The sequence below is a fragment of the Salvelinus fontinalis genome, chromosome 27 (assembly GCF_029448725.1).
Source record: "Salvelinus fontinalis isolate EN_2023a chromosome 27, ASM2944872v1, whole genome shotgun sequence".
Classification (NCBI taxonomy): domain Eukaryota; kingdom Metazoa; phylum Chordata; class Actinopteri; order Salmoniformes; family Salmonidae; genus Salvelinus; species Salvelinus fontinalis.
This window is the reverse complement of record NC_074691.1, coordinates 29,219,765-29,237,240: the sequence shown is the minus strand read 5'-3', so window position 1 is coordinate 29,237,240 and position 17,476 is coordinate 29,219,765. Positions and strand designations below refer to the sequence as shown.

The following is a 17,476-nucleotide window of genomic DNA, read 5'->3' as shown; positions in this document are numbered from 1 at the left end:
CCTGGTTAAGTTGGTATGAGCCTATTCTACACCAGGGGTGTGTTCATTAGGGCAAACCAAACAAAAACGAGTTCAGCTCTTCCCTCCCCCTTTCGGAACATTTTCTTCCATTTGGTGTCTAATGAACACAAACCTGTTCCCCACCTTGCAGTTTACCTTGGCGTCAGCCTTCTCCTCCTGCGCACTGTTCTTATGTCCTTTAAACCTGGGGATCTGTGTATGAGAACAGTGCTATCAGCCTGCTCACTAACAGGTTGGGTACTGGGGCCCTAAAAGGAGGCTACATTTAGGGAGAATAAAACACAGTTTAGTCTACTGACCTCTTCGTCCTTTTGAAAGAAAGCGTCAAAATAAAAATCTGAAGCTTTGTTTTAACAATCAACATTCTCTTAAATGTTCATGTCATTTAGACCCTATGTTCACATCCTGGAAATACAGAGCTAGGTCTCTTGTTATGAGTTCATGTAACTTTAGGGCAAGTTCTGTAGAAATTAATTGATTCGCAAGTAAGCTGTTCACAAACAGGTATTAAAGGAATGCAATATTAACAAAGTAAGAAAATAGTTATGCTATGAGAAACTATTTTATAGACAGAACTACATCATTAGAACATGCAGTGCGCTATAGTTTGAATAGAACCAACATACCTTACTCGCCGGTGAAGGGCTCATCTTCTCAACAAATCCACTGGGATTGTGAATGACATCACTGGTGTCATGGGTGATCTGGAAGGGAAGGACCCTTATGACAATGTGTTGGTTCATACAAAGTTCAATCTATGATTTGATCTATAAAGGAATAGTAAAGGTGTCTTACCACACTTCGACACTGACTGAAGAAGCGCCTGTACAAGCCCAGAAACTCTTGGAAGTCACTAGCTACAAATCAAATCAAATGTATTATTCAAATACACATGGTTAGCAGATGTTAATGCGAGTGTAGCGAAATGCTTGTGCTTCTAGTTCCGACAATGCAGTAATAACAACAAGTAATCTAACCTAACAATTCCACAACTACTACCTTATACACGCAAGTGTAAAGGGATAAAGAATATGTACATAAAGATATATGAATGAGTGATGGTACAGAATGGCATAGGCAAGATGCAGTAGATGGTATAGAGTACGGTATATACATATGAGATGAGTACTGTAGGGTATGTAAACATAAAGTGGCATAGTTTAAAGTGGCTAGTGGTACATGTATTACATAAAGATGGCAAGATGCAGTAGATGATATAGAGTACAGTATATACATATACATATGAGATGGGTAATGTAGGGTATGTAAACATTATATTAAGTGGCATTGTTTAAAGTGGCTAGTGGTACATTTTTACATAATTTCCATCAATTCCCATTTTTAAAGTGGCTGGAGTTGAGTCAGTATGTTGGCAGCGGCCGCTAAATGTTAGCGGTGGCTGTTTAACAGTCTGATGGCCTTGAGATAGAAGCTGTTTATCAGTCTCTCGGTCCCTGCTTTGATGCACCTGTACTGACCTCGCCTTCTGGATGATAGCGGGGTGAACAGGCAGTGGCTTGGGTGGTTGTTGTCCTTGATGATCTTTATGGCCTTCCTGTGACATCGGGTGGTGTAGGTGTCCTGGAGGGCAGGTAGTTTGCCCCCGGTGATGCGTTCTGCAGACCTCACTACCCTCTGGAGAGCCTTACGGTTGTGGGCGGAGCAGTTGCCGTACCAGGCGGTGATACAGCCCGACAGGATGCTCTCGATTGTGCATCTGTAGAAGTTTGTGAGTGCTTTTGGTGACAAGCCGAATTTCTTCAGCCTCCTGAGGTTGAAGAGGCGCTGCTGTTGACGTTGAGTGTGAGGTTATTTTCCTGACACCACACTCCGAGGGCCCTCACCTCCTCCCTGTAGGCCATCTCGTCGTTGTTGGTAATCAAGCCTACCACTGTAGTGTCATCCGCAAACTTGATGATTGAGTTGGAGGCGTGCATGGCCACGCAGTCGTGGGTGAACAGGGAGTACAGGAGAGGGCTCAGAACGCACCCTTGTGGGGCCCCAGTGTTGAGGATCAGCGGGGTGGAGATGTTGTTACCTACCCTCACCACCTGGGGGGTCGGTAAGCAAATTGGAGTGGGTCTAGGGTGTCCGGTAGGGTGGAGGTGATATGGTCCTTGACTAGTCTCTCAAAGCACTTCATGATGACGGAAGTGAGTGCTACGGGGCGGTAGTCGTTTAGCTCAGTTACCTTAGCTTTCTTGGGAACAGGAACAATGGTGGCCCTCTTGAAGCATGTGGGAACAGCAGACTGGGATAAGGATTGATTGAATATGTCCGTAAACACACCAGCCAGCTGGTCTGCGCATGCTCTGAGGACGCGGCTGGGAATGCCGTCTGGGCCTGCAGCCTTGCGAGGGTTAACACGTTTAAATGTTTTACTCACCTCGGCTGCAGTGAAGGAGAGCCCGCAGGTTTTGGTAGCGGGCCGTGTCAGTGGCACTGTATTGTCCTCAAAGCGGGCAAAAAAGTTATTTAGCCTGTCTGGGAGCAAGACATCCTGGTCCGCGACGGGGCTGGTTTTCTTTTTGTAATCCGTGATAGACTGTAGACCCTGCCACATACCTCTTGTGTCTGAGCTGTTGAATTGCGACTCTATTTTGTCTCTGTACTGGGACTTAGCCTGTTTGATAGCCTTGCGGAGAGAATAGCTACACTGTGTGTATTCGGTCATGTTTCCGGTCACCTTGCCCTGGTTAAAAGCAGTGGTTCGCGCTTTCAGTTTCACGCGAATGCTGCCGTCAATCCACGGTTTCTGGTTTGGGAATGTTTTAATCGTTGCTGTGGGTACGACATCATCAATGCACTTCCTAATGAACTCGCTCACCGAATCAGCATATTCTTCAATGTTGTTGTTGGACGCAATGCGGAACATATTCCAATCCGCGTGATCGAAGCAGTCTTGAAGCGTGGAATCAGATTGGTCGGACCAGCGTTGAACAGACCTGAGCGCGGGAGCTTGTTGTTTTAGTTTCTGTTTGTAGGCTGGAAGCAACAAAATGGAGTCGTGGTCAGCTTTTCCGAAAGGAGGGCGGGGGAGGGCCTTATATGCGTCGCGGAAGTTAGTATAACAATGATCCAGGGTTTTACCAGCCCTGGTAGCACAATCGATATGCTGATAGAATTTAGGGAGTTTTGTTTTTAAATTAGCCTTGTTAAAATCCCCAGCTACGATGAATGCAGCCTCAGGGTGTGTGGTTTCCAGTTTACAAAGAGTCAGATAGAGTTCGTTCAGGGCCATCGATGTGTCTGCTTGGGGGGGAATATATACGGCTGTGATTATGATCGAAGAGAATTCCCTTGGTAGATAATGCGGTCGACATTTGATTGTGAGGAGTTCTAGATCAGGTGAACAGAATGACTTGAGTTCCTGTGTGTTGTTATGATGATCACACCACGTCTCGTTAATCATGAGGCATACCCCCCCGCCCCTCTTCTTACCAGAAAGATGTTTGTTTCTGTCGGCGCGATGCGTGAAGAAACCAGCTGGCTGCACCAACTCCGTTAGCGTCTCTTGAGTTAGCCATGATTCCGTGAAGCAGAGCACGTTGCAATCCCTGATGTCTCTCTGGAATGTTACCCGTGCTCGGATTTCATCAACCTTATTGTCAAGAGACTGGACATTGGCGAGTAGTATGCTAGGGAGTGGAGCGCGATGTGCCCGTCTCCGAAGCCTGACCAGGAGACCGCTACGTTTGCCCCTTTTACAGCGTCGCGTAGGGTCGCCGGCTGGGATCAGATCCATTGTATTGGGTGGAAGGCAAAACACTGGATCCGTTTCGGGAAAGTCATATTCCTGGTAGGAACGATGGTTAGTTGACGTTAATCGTATATTCAGTAGTTCCTCCCGACTGTATGTAATGAAACCTAAGATCACCTGGGGTACCAATGTAAGAAATAACACATAAAAAAACAAAATACTGCATATTTTCCAAGGAACGCGAAGCGAGGCGGCCATCTCGGTCGGCGCCGGAAGTCGAGAAACATGGAGACAAAGCATCAGAGCAGCTTTGTGTTGCCATGCTTGTAACTAAAGCAACCATTCATTAACAATACGTCACTTCCTACAGAACACTTACATTTACTGGAGGCTTTGTCTCCAGCTCGGAGCTCATCAGTGACGAACCTCTCCAGCATGTTCCTGTTATTGGACACACAGACAACGGCTTGTGTTAAAGCTGCAATATGTATGGGAGTTGCAGCGATGGGACAAGACTAACTACTAATTGGATATCAAAAAATTGGGGAGAATAAAAAATAAATAAATGTTAATTATGGCAGAGCGATTTCTGCATAGTGCACCTTTAAGGAAAACTGGATGAACTGTGGATTGAGGCCAAAAGTAGTGTTGTAGTACCATCTTTGCAATGAGGGCAGGTTTCCCAGACCCAGATTATGTCTATTCCTGAATGACAAAGCATTTTCAATGGAAATGCATGTGTTTTGGTTAAATATTGGTCCAAGAATGCAGCACTCAGTGTTTTGTCTGCACAAACATACTTGTTGAAGTTGGGAAATACATCTCCGAACAGAGCTTCCAAATCCTCTTTGCATATCCCATCAGTTCTGTCCTGTGAAGTGGATAGTTGAAACACAATAAGAGCCAGGATCTTGGAAGAATCTTGGACATTTAAACACCTCCACAAGACAGGCAATGGAGACTGTATGAAGGTGATCAAATATGAGCACACCTACATTTTAAGACATGGCTTAAAAATATTTGACTTAAAATTACCACCTTGTCATAACTGTCAAACTTCTGCCGAGCATCTGCTATTTGCCTGGGGGATAGTTCCTACGAAGACAACAAGGAAAAACATTAATAGCAGACCAAGCAATATCTCTACATTTAAAGAGCCACTGACCATGCCAATCGTGTTTTTCTATTAATCCTTAGAAAAATTTGATTTCAGTCTTGGAGGTGTGTTCCCTAAACAATTCCGCCATTGGTTAATGATGTTTTGTCCCTCATGAGACACTGTAGCCTATTTTACTTCCTCAAAATCCAAATAATATCGAAGATAATTCAAGAAATCTGTAATACATGTGTACATTTTTGCCAAGAATGTTTTAGTTGCACATTTAACTAAGGTGTTTGTTGCGTTATTTCTCAAGTAAAAAAAATGTGTGACTTGTCTTATGTAAATAAAGTCTGGCTGCTGGGCAGGTCTGTCTCACTGCCTATGCTATTGGATAGAGAGCAATCCCCACAACTGTTCACCCCCATGTTAGTGGGAAAATGGACATCGTCAAATCAAAACCCAACCTTCATTTACCCGTTGTGACTCACGTATGTCCAATGTCCATTTTAGATGAGACTGACTTTATGACCAAAATGATCCTATTTCCACTTTGCAGTCAATTTTGACACTAATACATTTTTGACTCGATAGGTAGTTTTCAAAGGGATTTGTTGCTTTTTAAAAAGGCAGCCTCCTGGGGAAAACGAACAAACTTGTGAGCATGAGATTCATATCTACATAACCTGATTCAAACTGTCGTTTGTGGTGTTATATGCTAGTTGTTCATGTGCACCTTTGTGGCCCACAGGGTTCTTAGTATGCATGAGTATGAAACATGAAGAAAGAAAGTAGGACAAACTTGTTATGTCAGAAACTCGCTGATCAACAGGAAAACCATTTTCTCTCAATCATCTGTCAACCTTTCAAGCACCATTCATTCTTATGACCCAGATAATATTAGCATTTGTTAGTCATATCTGCATTTGGTAGTCAATGACAACCATGAGATATACTAAGTTTCTTTTCTCTCCAGGCAGCTCAGGTCTATGGACAAAGAGCCTAAATGTTGTTGTATAAATGATAACATCTGTGTGTTCATGTTGTAGCCCAGTGACGGGCAACTGGTGGCCCATGGGCCACCCCCCTTTTGTAGGCCCGTGGATCAAATAAGAACTCAGTCTGGGTCTCAACTTATTGTTTAAAGTTAGAATAGTAAAATACAATTTCTACATTTGGTTGTGCATCAGCAGTTTCTCTTGTTATGTCAGTCACTCAATTAGCCAGGGTAGATTACCAATCTAAGAAATGTTAATGAGTCTAGCCAGCTATCTAGTAATCATGGTCGAATTACCGACCGGGGTCCCCCATTGATTTTGTTAGTCACTCTCACTCAGATATCATATTAAAAACTGCAAACATTTCTCTCTCAGCCCCATGGAAAAATGAGCTAAATTGAATGAAATTCGTTATAACATTTCTAAATCTTCTCTCCACCCCATGGCAAAATGTGAAAACTTGTTTTAAAAAGCTAAAGTGTTCTCTAAACACCATGGCAAAATATGTAGAATTGCAGGAAATTCTCTCTCCGCTGTCAAGAGTGGACCGCTAAAATGTTTGATGTGCAGTACCAGTCAAAAGTTTGGCCACCTACTTATTTAAGGGCTTTTCTTTATTTTTACAATTTTCTACAGTGTAGAATAATAGTGAAGACATCAAAACTATAACATATTGTAGTCACCATTTGCCTTGATGACAGCTTTGCACACTCTTGGAATTATCTCAACCAGCTTCATGAGGAATGCTTTTCCAAACATCTTGAAGGAGTTCCCACATATGCTGAGCACTTGTTGGCTGCTTTTCCTTCACTCTGCGGTCCTACTCATCCCAAATCATCTCAATTGGTTTAAGGTCGGGTGATTGTGGGGGCCAGGTCATCTGATGCAGCTTTCCATCACTCTCCTTGGTCAAATAGCCCTTACACAGCCTGGAGGTGTGTTTTGTCATTGTCCTGTTGAAAATAAAATGACAGTCCCACTAAAGCGCAAACCAGATGGGATGGCATATTGATGTAGAATGCTGTGGAAGCCATGCTGGTTAAGTGTGCCCTGAATTCTAAATAAATTACCGACAGTGTCACCAGCAAAGCACCCCCACACCATCACATATCCTCCTCCATGCTTCACGGTGGGAACCACACATGCAGAGATCATCCGCTCACCTACTCTGCGTCTCACAAAGACACGGCAGTTGGAACCAAAAATCTCAAATTTGGACTCATCAGAACAAAGGACAGATTTCCACCGGTCTAATGTCCATTGCTCGTGTTTCTTAGCCCAAGCAAGTCTCTTCTTATTATTGGTGTCCTTCAGTAGTGATTTCTTTGCAGCAATTCAACCACGAAGGCCTGATTCACGCAGTCTCCTTTGAACAGTTGATGTTGAGATGTGTCTGTTACTTGAACTCTGAAGAATGTGTCTGTTACTTGAACTCTGAAGAACAAAGGAGGCTTTGTTGCGAAATAGGAAGCAGATTCTAGATTTAATTTAGGATTAGAGATGTTTAATATGAGTCTGGAAGGAGAGTTAGTCTAACCAGACACTTAGAATATATGGACAACTACAAATACCTAAGTCAGAACCATCCAGAGTACTGATGCTAGTCGGGCGGGCGGGTGCAGGCAACAATCGGTTGAAAAGCATGCATTTAGTTCTACTAGCATTTAAAAGAAGTTGGAGGCCACAGAAGGAGTATTGTATGGCATTGAAGCTCGTTTGGAGGTTTGTTAACACAGTGTCCAAAGGGCCAGATGTATACAGAATGGTGTCGTCTGCATAGAGGTGGATCAGAGAATCACCAGCAGCAAGAGCGGCATCATTGATATATACAGAAAAAAAGAGTCAGCCCGAGAATTGAACCCTGTGGCACCTCCATAGAGACTGCCAGAGGTCCGGACGACAGACCCTCCGATTTGACACACTGAACTCTATCTGAGAAGTAGTTAGTGAACCAGGCGAGGCAGTCATTAGAGAAACCAAGACTGTTGAGTATGCCGATGAGGATGTGGTGATTGACAGAGTCAAAAGCCTTGGCCAGGTCGATGAAGACGGCTGCACAGTACTGTCTCTTATCGATGGCGGTTATGATATCGTTTAGGACCTTGAGCGTGGCTGAGGTGCACCCATGACCAGCTCGGAAACCAGATTGCATAGTGGAGAAGGTACCGTGGGATTCAAAATGGTCGGTGATCTGTTTGTTAACTTGGCTTTCAAAGATTTTAGAAAGGCAGGGCAGGATGGATATAGGTCTATAACAGTTTGGGTCTAGAGCGTCTCCCCCTTTGAAGAGGGGGATGACCGTGACAGCTTTCCAATCTTTGGGGATCTCAGAAGATATGAATGAGAGGTTGAACAGGCTAGTAATAGGGGTTGCAACAATTTCAGCGGATAATTTTAGAAAGAGAGTTGTGTTTTCCACTGTTTTGGTTATTATATGATTGCATATGTGTTATTTCACAGTTTTGATGCCTTCATTATTATTCTACAATGTAGAAAATAGTAAAAATAAAGAAAAACCCTTGAATAAGTAGGTGTCCAAACTTTTGACTGGTACTGCACAGGTAGATGTAAATGTACCCTGGTGAGTGAGAAGGTAGACAAATGTGGCTTTACCCCCCTGACATCAGATAACAGTAGGCCAGAGCAGCGAAAGAAGAGGGAGTACAGAGCAGGAAAGCGGTCCATTATAACCACAAGCTGGACACTCCATTCGGATGAAAAAAACGCTTAACAGGAGGTGAAGGATAGCCATTTAACAGCACAATCAAATCAGCGGGGCTTCGGGTTTGGACAACTGCTAATGTCAGAGTCTCTTTGGAGAACAAAGGAATATGCTAATGTATGTGGATGAATAACAGTATGTAAAATGGTAAGCCCTGTGTACTGGTGTGTCTTTACCGCTGAGAAGATGGAGGCCTTCTCCCTGTGTCTGCCTCTCTTGACAAGCTCAAGCAGCAGAGGAGTGGTCCTATTCATATCGGTCTCAGTGATACCCAGATCACGAGACACCTGCTCACGGCTGCCCAGGCCATTTAGCTGAAAATAAAAACACACACACGGTGAATGCAGCACTGACATTTGGAAGTATTTTATTTGACCAAATGTCCGGCCAGCCCCATCCACTGGGAGTAACACACTCACTGAGTTGATCTCTGGCTGGAAGACAGCAAGTGTGAAGTCTATGTGGAACACCTGCAGGAAGTCTATGATAAGGCTGGCCACCAGGTGTCCTACAAAGGGAAGGATATGATCAGCCTCATCATGAAAAAAAAAATGAGTAATTGTAAAGTATGTTGATTATGGGATGAGCAGATTATGACAATCATGGTGGATAATAAAACCATGGCTTACCATCCTGTGTATTAAGACATTTCTTCAAGTTTTCATTGACAAGTGGAGTTTTATTCTGTGGGGGGAAGTGAATGAGAGTGAAGCAAAAGTTATACAGATGTGGATAAATCATATGCTTTAGACACATCCATAAAATTAAAAGTCATTATTAAAGAGAAGCAATAAGTAGCCCTAAACCTCCCAAGTCAGCTAGTTATCTATCTTACCTCCACTCTAGCTTGTTCATCCATGGCCAGGAAGACGGCAGCACGCATTTCTGCCTGCAAAATACCGGAACACCAAAAAGAGGGTGTTGGCCAAAGCAAGTGGGCCGCATAAACTAGTTAGTGTAAGAAATTGTAATAGAGACTGGAAACTAGTAATAACAACATTTCAACATAAGCCATCTTTTATACAAAATACACATACTCCTCATTTCTCTTGGACATATGCTGGACTTATTAAGACACCAACTACAGACACACACAATTCCCCTCCCCCATAATAACCACAGACACACACAACTCAAGGTTGGAGCTCAAGACAAAGAACTATCTCAGGAACCAATGGAACGTTGACACCAGGCCTGTTCAGGACTACCCAAGACCCAGATCGACCAATCGGAAGGCCAGACTTCCAGATCAACCTACTTTGCTTGTTGTCTATATAAAACTGTACAACTGTTTAAACTAGCGCTCTTCCGACGATTCTATACGAATCAGACAGAAGGAGCCGTGCTGCACGATTTGCCAGATATCCTCACACTGAATAAAACTGTCTTACTAAATACTGTTCCACCCTGTCCAGCCTATTGACTTGGTCTCATTTCTCTAGTAACGAATCATCAACATTAGCAATACACTAGATAGGTAACTAAGTACCTACATATTGTAATGACCCGGCTGGGTCATAAAGGGAAAAGAGACGGACTCTAGGTGTGCAGGTCAGAACACAGGTTTATTCATAAACTGGGCTATTGTTCCGGCCACAACCCACGCCGCTAAATGCCGAACGTACACAATGTTACCCTGTCGGGTCAAGAGTCACTCTCATAGGAACAGATCAAGGCACGAACAGAAGAGAGAGAACAATGAGACAGTAATCCCTATTTATGCATTTCCAAATCCCGCGGTATTACCCATCATACCCCCCCAACCTTTCCATCTGTCCTGACATATTCAACCCCTGCTAGTAGCCATGAGAACAATAACACACCCACAAACACAGAACACAATACCGGGTCGTTACATAGCCCCCCCCTTTCTAAACCCTAGCCCCTAGGGTTACACAACAAAATCCTTAAAACGACCCGGAGGTCGCATCAGTCTCTTGGGCCTCCCCGTGACTCTCAGCGGTGGCCCCCCAGAACGCTCCTCTGCCCCAATGTCATTTCCAGCGCCCTCCGAAGAAGCAGCCCCCTCCCCAGGCTCAGGTTGTGCTAGAGTCTCCTCGTTAGACTGTTCCCGTGGGCTCACATCAGAGCCCTCACTCCCATTCCCTACCGTTTTCCTCCCTCTGTAGGGTGCCAATCGATCCCGGTGGACCACCACCTTCCTGCTCCGTGGGGGAACCTCCACCCGGTACGTCACCTCCCCCACTCTCTCTATCACCAGACACGGCCCCACCCATGCACTGTCCAGCTTTGGGCACCGCCCCTTCTTGCGCGTGGGGTTGTGAAGCCACACACATTCTCCCGCTCCAAAGTGCCTCCCCCTAGCGCGCGAGTCGTAGTGGCGCTTTTGGCGCACCCCTGCGTTTTCGAGTTGCTCTCTTGCGAAGGTGTGAGCCGCTTCTAACCGGTTCTGCAGACGACACACATAGTTCGGGCCAGGCAAAACCCCGTCGTCATTATCAGGAGGGTGGCCAAACGTTAGTTCGGCTGGGGTGCGCAACTCACGACCTAACATTAGTAGTGCTGGGGAGCACGCAGTCGATTCTTGAACAGCCGACCTACACGCCATAAGAATAAACGGTAAGTGGGTGTCCCAATCTCTCTGGTGTTTTGAGGTAACGATGGCCAGCTGCTGTGCTAATGTTCTGTTAAATCTTTCCACCAACCCATCGCTCTGCGGGTGAAGCGGAGTAGTGCGCGTCTTCTCCGCGCCCAACCGTCTACACAACTCTGAGAACACCCGTGACTCGAAGTTTCTTCCCTGGTCGCTGTGAATAGACTGTGGCACCCCAAACCGACTGATTATTCCCCCCACCAACGCATCAGCTATTGTCCCCGCCTCCTGGTCTGGGAGAGCGTAAGCCTCCGGCCACTTGGTGAAGTAGTCCATGGCGGTTAGAATCCACCTGTTACCGCTGTCTGTGATTGGAAACGGCCCTACTATGTCTACCCCCAGTCTCTCCATGGGCTCCCCTACTGGGAATTGTTGTAGGAGGGCGTGTGACTGACCTGGAGGTCCTTTTTTAGCAGCACACTCGTCGCACTGCCTACAAAAGTCCTCAACATCCCTCCTGTGCCTTGCCCAATAGAAGCCTTTACGCATGCGCTTTAACGTTTTGGAGACCCCAAAATGCCCTGCGCCTACTCCCCCATGAAGCTGCTGTAACACGCTCCCCTGCAGCCTTTTGGGCACCACTACCTGCCACGTAATTTCTCCAGTCGCTGGCTTTTTCCACCCCCTCTGGAGCACTCCCTCAGCCACTCTAAGGACTGTGAATTTAGCCCACAGTCCTTTGGTGACTGGTGATAGAGGGGCTACTTCCCCCCACGGCGGTCGTCTTCTCTCTTCCACCCACCGCAGCACAGGACGCAGCTCTGCGTCCTCCTCCTGGCGACGCCTCCACTCCCCAACGTCCACAGCCTCAAGCTCCCGGCACTCTGTCACACTCAGCTGACTCACCGTGGCGGTGACTCCCTCCTCCCTGCACAGTTCTCTCTCTCGCTCCACCCGTTTGGCGCAGTACCCACAGCCATCCTCAGCACACGGGCGGCGGGACAAGGCGTCTGCATTGCTGTGGCGAAGGCCGGCTCTGTGCTCCACCTGGAAGTCGTAGGGTTGTAGCTCCTCCAGCCAGCGGGCAATCTGACCCTCTGGCTCTTTGAAGGAGAGAAGCCACTGCAGGGCGGAGTGATCCGTCCGGACCACAAACGGCAGGCCCCCCAGGTAGTACTTGAAATGGCGTACTGCTGCCACGACAGCCAAAAGCTCTCTCCTTGTCACGCAGTAGCGTTTTTCAGCCTTATCAAAAGTCCTGCTGTAATAAGCTACTACGTGTTCCCCATCAGGACCCCGCTGAGCCAGCACAGCCCCCAACCCCTCATTGCTTGCGTCGGTGTCCAGGATGAACGGACGGTTCGGGTCTGGTGAGGCCAGGACAGGGGCCTCCATCAGGGCCCGTTTGAGGGCCTCAAACGCCCGCTGGTGCTCTTCGGTCCACTGAAAAACAGTGTCCTCCTTGAGTAGCTGGTTCAAAGGAGCCGCTATCCCCGCAAACCCCTTCACAAACCTACGATAGTAGGATGCCAGTCCCAGGAAGCTCTTAACCTCTTTTTTTCCCCCTGGAACTGGCCACCCCCTCACAGCCTCTACTTTGTCTGGCATCGTGCTGATGCCCTCACCACCCAGCTGATGCCCCAGGAACGCCACCTCCCTTTGCATGAAATGGCACTTTCCCGGATGTAATTTTAGCCCCGCCCCCGAGATTCTCTCCAACACTCGCCTAATTGCCCCCAGTGCCCCCTCAAACGATGTGCCGTGCACCAATATGTCGTCTAGGTACACAACACACTCGTCTCTCGGAACCCCCGCCAGCACTCTGTCCATGAGCCTCTCAAAGGTGGCAGGAGCATTACAGAGCCCGAAGCACAGCACCTTGAACTGCCAATGGCCCCTATCTGTGGAGAAGGCCGTTTTTTCACGTGCCCCTGGCGAGAGGGGCACCTGCCAGTAGCCACTGCGCAGATCAAGGGAGGAGAACCACGAGGACCCTCTCACGTGGTCTAGCGACTCATCAATCCTCGGTAGGGGATAAGAGTCTTTAGTGGTGACAGAATTTAGGCCCCTGTAGTCAACACAAAACCTAAGTTTACCCCCTTTCTTAGGCACCATGACGACCGGCGCGGACCATGGGCTATCTGATGGCTCAATGAAATCAGCCCGCAACATGTCAACAATAGCTGTGTCTGCTGCTTCCCTCCTGGCAAGGGGAATACGACGGGGCCGAATTTTAATGGGTCGGGCGTCCCCAGTGTCTATTTCGTGCTGAACTAGGTGCGTTTGTCCTACCTCATCTTCCCCCCAAGCGAAGCTATCTTTAAAGTCCAACAGCAGCTGCTTTAACTGTCTCTGTTGTCCCTCATCCAGACCCTGACAGTTCTTCAGCCACACAGCCTCGACGGCGTCGATAGCTTCCTCCTTCCCCCCGTCGGGCTGATGGGTTGAAGGGGCCAGTGTGTTTTGGGCTACTGGGCTGCCTGTGCTTGCACCATGATGGGGAGTGAAGGCCGTCGCCGCCGGAGACAGCTGCTGGGATGGCACAACGACCAAGGGAGCAGCCGGGATGACCGGTGGAGTTTCTGCAAGCTTGGAGGAAGACGGAGGAACAGCCCTGCCACCTGCTGGCCCTCCCGAAGGCGACATTCCCACTGTGGGCCCCCCCGACAGCCTCAAAGTACCTGACGCTAAGTCCAACTGAGCCCCACAGTTTTTCAAAAAGTCCATTCCCAGTATACAGGGGTCCTGCACCGCTGCTACCCACACCGGACACCCCACAGTTCTCCCCCCCACAGTCACAGATAGCTGACACTTCCCTAACATGGGGGCTAGCTCCCCCGTGACAGTCCGTAGCTGGACATGGGTCGGCTCCACCCGCACCCCAACAGGTAGTATGTCTGGTCTCACCAGGGTTACTGTAGAGCCCGTGTCGACCAGGGCCAAACATTCCACCCCCTCTACCTTGACGACGACATTGCAGAAGTCCCCAACGGTGGTACGTCCCACCACAACTACCGGACTAGGAAACACGGCGGCAGCTACACCCTGGGGGAGCAGGACCCCACCCTCTTGTCTGCGCTGCTGGGTACCTCCTTTGCTTACAGTGGGTTCGGGGGCGGGGGGGTGGATCCGCGCTGCCCCCTGCGCGAGAACCCGTTGTCGTTTCCCTGGTGACGGGGGAATCTGCCACACTCCCGCTGAATGTGGCCAGGTTGGCCACAACCCCAGCAGACAATAGGAGTTGAGCTGACACTGCGACGTTGCCTTGAGCCCCTCTCCATGACAAGCGAAGCAGTCTTGACCAGCCCGCCCAACTCGTCAACCCACTCTGGCTTTGTGACCCCTGGCACCCCAGCCACCGCTGCTCTCACCTCTGGTTGACTGGTGACTTCCACTCTCACTCCCTCACCCCAGATCAGCTCCCTCTTCCTGGCTATCTCCACTGCAGCCTGCAGAGATGGTGGGTCCGCCATCTGAACATGCTTACCCAGTTCGGTGGAAGAGAGCGCTCTAATAAAACTGTCCCGTGCCAGCTCGTCTTGCACCCCAATCGGCATAGTTGCATAAGCCCGCCTGGTCAGGCTCAGAATACCACTTGCCAACGCCTTTAATGATTCCCCCTGAAGTCTCTTTTTGTTACACAGTTCAATACGCAGCATGTTGGGCTGCGCGTCGCTGCCGAAACGGCCCCCCAATGCCTCCACTAGCGCACCGTAGTCGCCCCTATCGCCCGGGGCTAGCGTTAGCAGGCATTCCGACGCCTCCTCCGCCAGGCTCAGGGCAAGCTGTAACGCTTTCGTCTCGTCAGACCACCTCCCGGCTCTAGCCAACAACTCGAATTGAGTGAAAAAAACTTCCCATTTACCTTGTCCATTGAACTTTGGTAGTTTAGCCGCTACCGTGGCTAATGGCAATAGGTCGCCGCCATCTCTGTTTACCTTAGCAGGCCCAGCCATTTCCGCACCCGGTGACGTCGATATCCCCGTCGCCGTGACGTCAGCTCTCGAGCGATGCGAAGGAAAACCCGCCAGTTCTGCCATCTTGCTGACTGACAATTTAACTCCCGCCATGTGGCTCTCCAGCTTCCCTACGGCAGTCGCCGCCTGACCCTCCCGACCGGGTACCCCCGAGCCCACAACGGACACTTTGTCCGACTCTTCCTTAATTTTCCGCCTCGCCCCAAGCGACATGACCGTAGATGCGAGTCACGCTAAAGCCAACCCGGCCTATACTGAACAGCTAACTCGCCTAGTCACGATCCCGTAGTTCGAAAGCACTTCTGACACCAATGTAATGACCCGGCTGGGTCATAAAGGGAAAAGAGACGGACTCTAGGTGTGCAGGTCAGAACACAGGTTTATTCATAAACTGGGCTATTGTTCCGGCCACAACCCACGCCGCTAAATGCCGAACGTACACAATGTTACCCTGTCGGGTCAAGAGTCACTCTCATAGGAACAGATCAAGGCACGAACAGAAGAGAGAGAACAATGAGACAGTAATCCCTATTTATGCATTTCCAAATCCCGCGGTATTACCCATCATACCCCCCCAACCTTTCCATCTGTCCTGACATATTCAACCCCTGCTAGTAGCCATGAGAACAATAACACACCCACAAACACAGAACACAATACCGGGTCGTTACAATATGTATACTTATAAATGAGTTAGCTAGCTGACTAGCAGTTGGTTATCCAAAGTTAGAAGCTAGCTAGCTCACTAGATCTCATGACAGTAAGCCGGGGACTTCAGCGCGGGCCAGACAGCCAGCTAACGTTTCCACTGTGCTATCTATGTAGCTATTGCGACATGTTAACGTTAGCTGCGTTACAGCAACATTCTCAGTCTTAGAACTGTCCTTTCGACATAGCTTTACAAGTTATGTAGCTACGTACCTTTAGTTTATTCAACACCCCATTGTTTTCTAAGGTTTGGATCAAAAGATCCCGCAACTCAGTGTCGTCCTCCGTTGCAGACATCTTTCTTTCAGCTGACAACCAAAACAAACACTGAGGACAGGGCAGCTACTGATAATTCAGCAACACCGATTCCAGGAAAAAGTAACCAGCAAATTCAGCGCCTGCTCCTTGCACGAGCGAAACTGCGGAGACTTGCATATCTTTAGTGCCACAATGACTCTGAGTCATAGAGAGATATGACTGAATTGAATTGTCTATCAGATATTTTTGATTGAAGTTGCTGTTGATTTGCAGACCTGTCTTAGGCTACACAGTCCTAAGGTTTGAGTGCTTTTTTTGTGGGTGGTTGGGAATGGTTGGCCGTGACATTTGTTCCATAGTGTTCTCTCTCACAGTTGTGTGCCTTTACAATAACATTGTTTTATTAAAATGTAACCTTTATTTAACTAATGTAAGAATTCCTCCATGCTACAGTTTATTAATTTGTAGGAATTCCTAGCTTAAACATGCGCCTGGCAATGTAATAACCATATTACTATGATGAAGCTGTTATAACACATGGGACTTCCCTATTTTCACAAGAGGCTAATTACACACACTTGCAGAAGAGCAGATAGCTGACACAACACAACTTACAGAAACTGACCCAATGTTTCCACTCACTGAGAATATCGGGAAGTGCCCCTGCTGACCACTGACAACATACCTTGTGACAACATGAGCCACACTGACACACCAGACTTTGGAAACAGGAACACACAAACGCACACACCAAATCTCCTGTTTAGCTGAACATTTGGTAACAAAGAACTTCTGCTACAAGACTCAGAAGGATGACGCCCAGCTCATCAGGACCAATCTGAGAAGACAACAACCTGTCCAGAACCAACCAGAGGACCAGGACTTCCAGACTCAACCTACTTTCTGTGTTGTATAAAACATGTAAACAAACTGTTTTAGGGGCTCTGCTCTGCTAGTTCCCTCTGAGCTAAAGGAACGAGACTGTGCACGCTGTACCAAATATCTTTACTCTGAATAAACTGTCAACTGTCATACAATTTAACACTTCGTCCGAATCGCTCCTTGACCGACTCTCCTTCCTCCTTTAAGAATCATCAACACTAACCAAGTCAGTTGAGAACCAACTCTTATTTACAATGACTGCCTACCCCGGCTAACCGCTGTGTGCACACTAGCGCAAACGACGCTGGGCCAATTGTGCACCACCCTATGTGACTCCAAATCACGGCCGGATGTGATACAGCCTCGAATCAAACCAGGGACTGTAGTGACGCCTTTTGCACTGAGATGCAGTGTCTATTTAGACCACTGCGCCACTCGGGAGCCCACGCCGTTTAGATCTTTGCGTGTCAAAAAAGATGCACGTCAAATAACACTATTCGACACTCAAATAAGCTTTTCATTTGACACGTCAAATAACACAATTATATTATAGAATG

General features: G+C 47.8%; 1 protein-coding gene across 4 annotated transcripts in view; it reads right to left on the bottom strand.

The window, feature by feature from the left end:
* Positions 1-17,183, bottom strand: part of LOC129825403 (uncharacterized) — a 39,461-nt gene extending 22,278 nt beyond the window's left edge. The window contains exons 1-11 of one of the 4 annotated variants that reach the window (XM_055885492.1): positions 15,993-17,183; positions 9,376-9,429; positions 9,170-9,224; positions 8,960-9,048; positions 8,717-8,854; positions 4,760-4,816; positions 4,522-4,592; positions 4,101-4,162; positions 817-878; positions 648-725; positions 145-213 (exon numbers count right to left, since the gene is read on the bottom strand). In XM_055885492.1, coding sequence (XP_055741467.1) covers positions 145-213; positions 648-725; positions 817-878; positions 4,101-4,162; positions 4,522-4,592; positions 4,760-4,816; positions 8,717-8,854; positions 8,960-9,048; positions 9,170-9,224; positions 9,376-9,429; positions 15,993-16,076 — 819 coding nt within the window. In that variant the 5' untranslated portion in view covers positions 16,077-17,183. The remainder of the gene's footprint in view (positions 1-144; positions 214-647; positions 726-816; positions 879-4,100; positions 4,163-4,521; positions 4,593-4,759; positions 4,817-8,716; positions 8,855-8,959; positions 9,049-9,169; positions 9,225-9,375; positions 9,430-15,992) is intronic. The other 3 variants (XM_055885490.1, XM_055885493.1, XM_055885491.1) reach the window with 3 other exon arrangements.
* Positions 17,184-17,476: the final 293 nt, after the last annotated feature.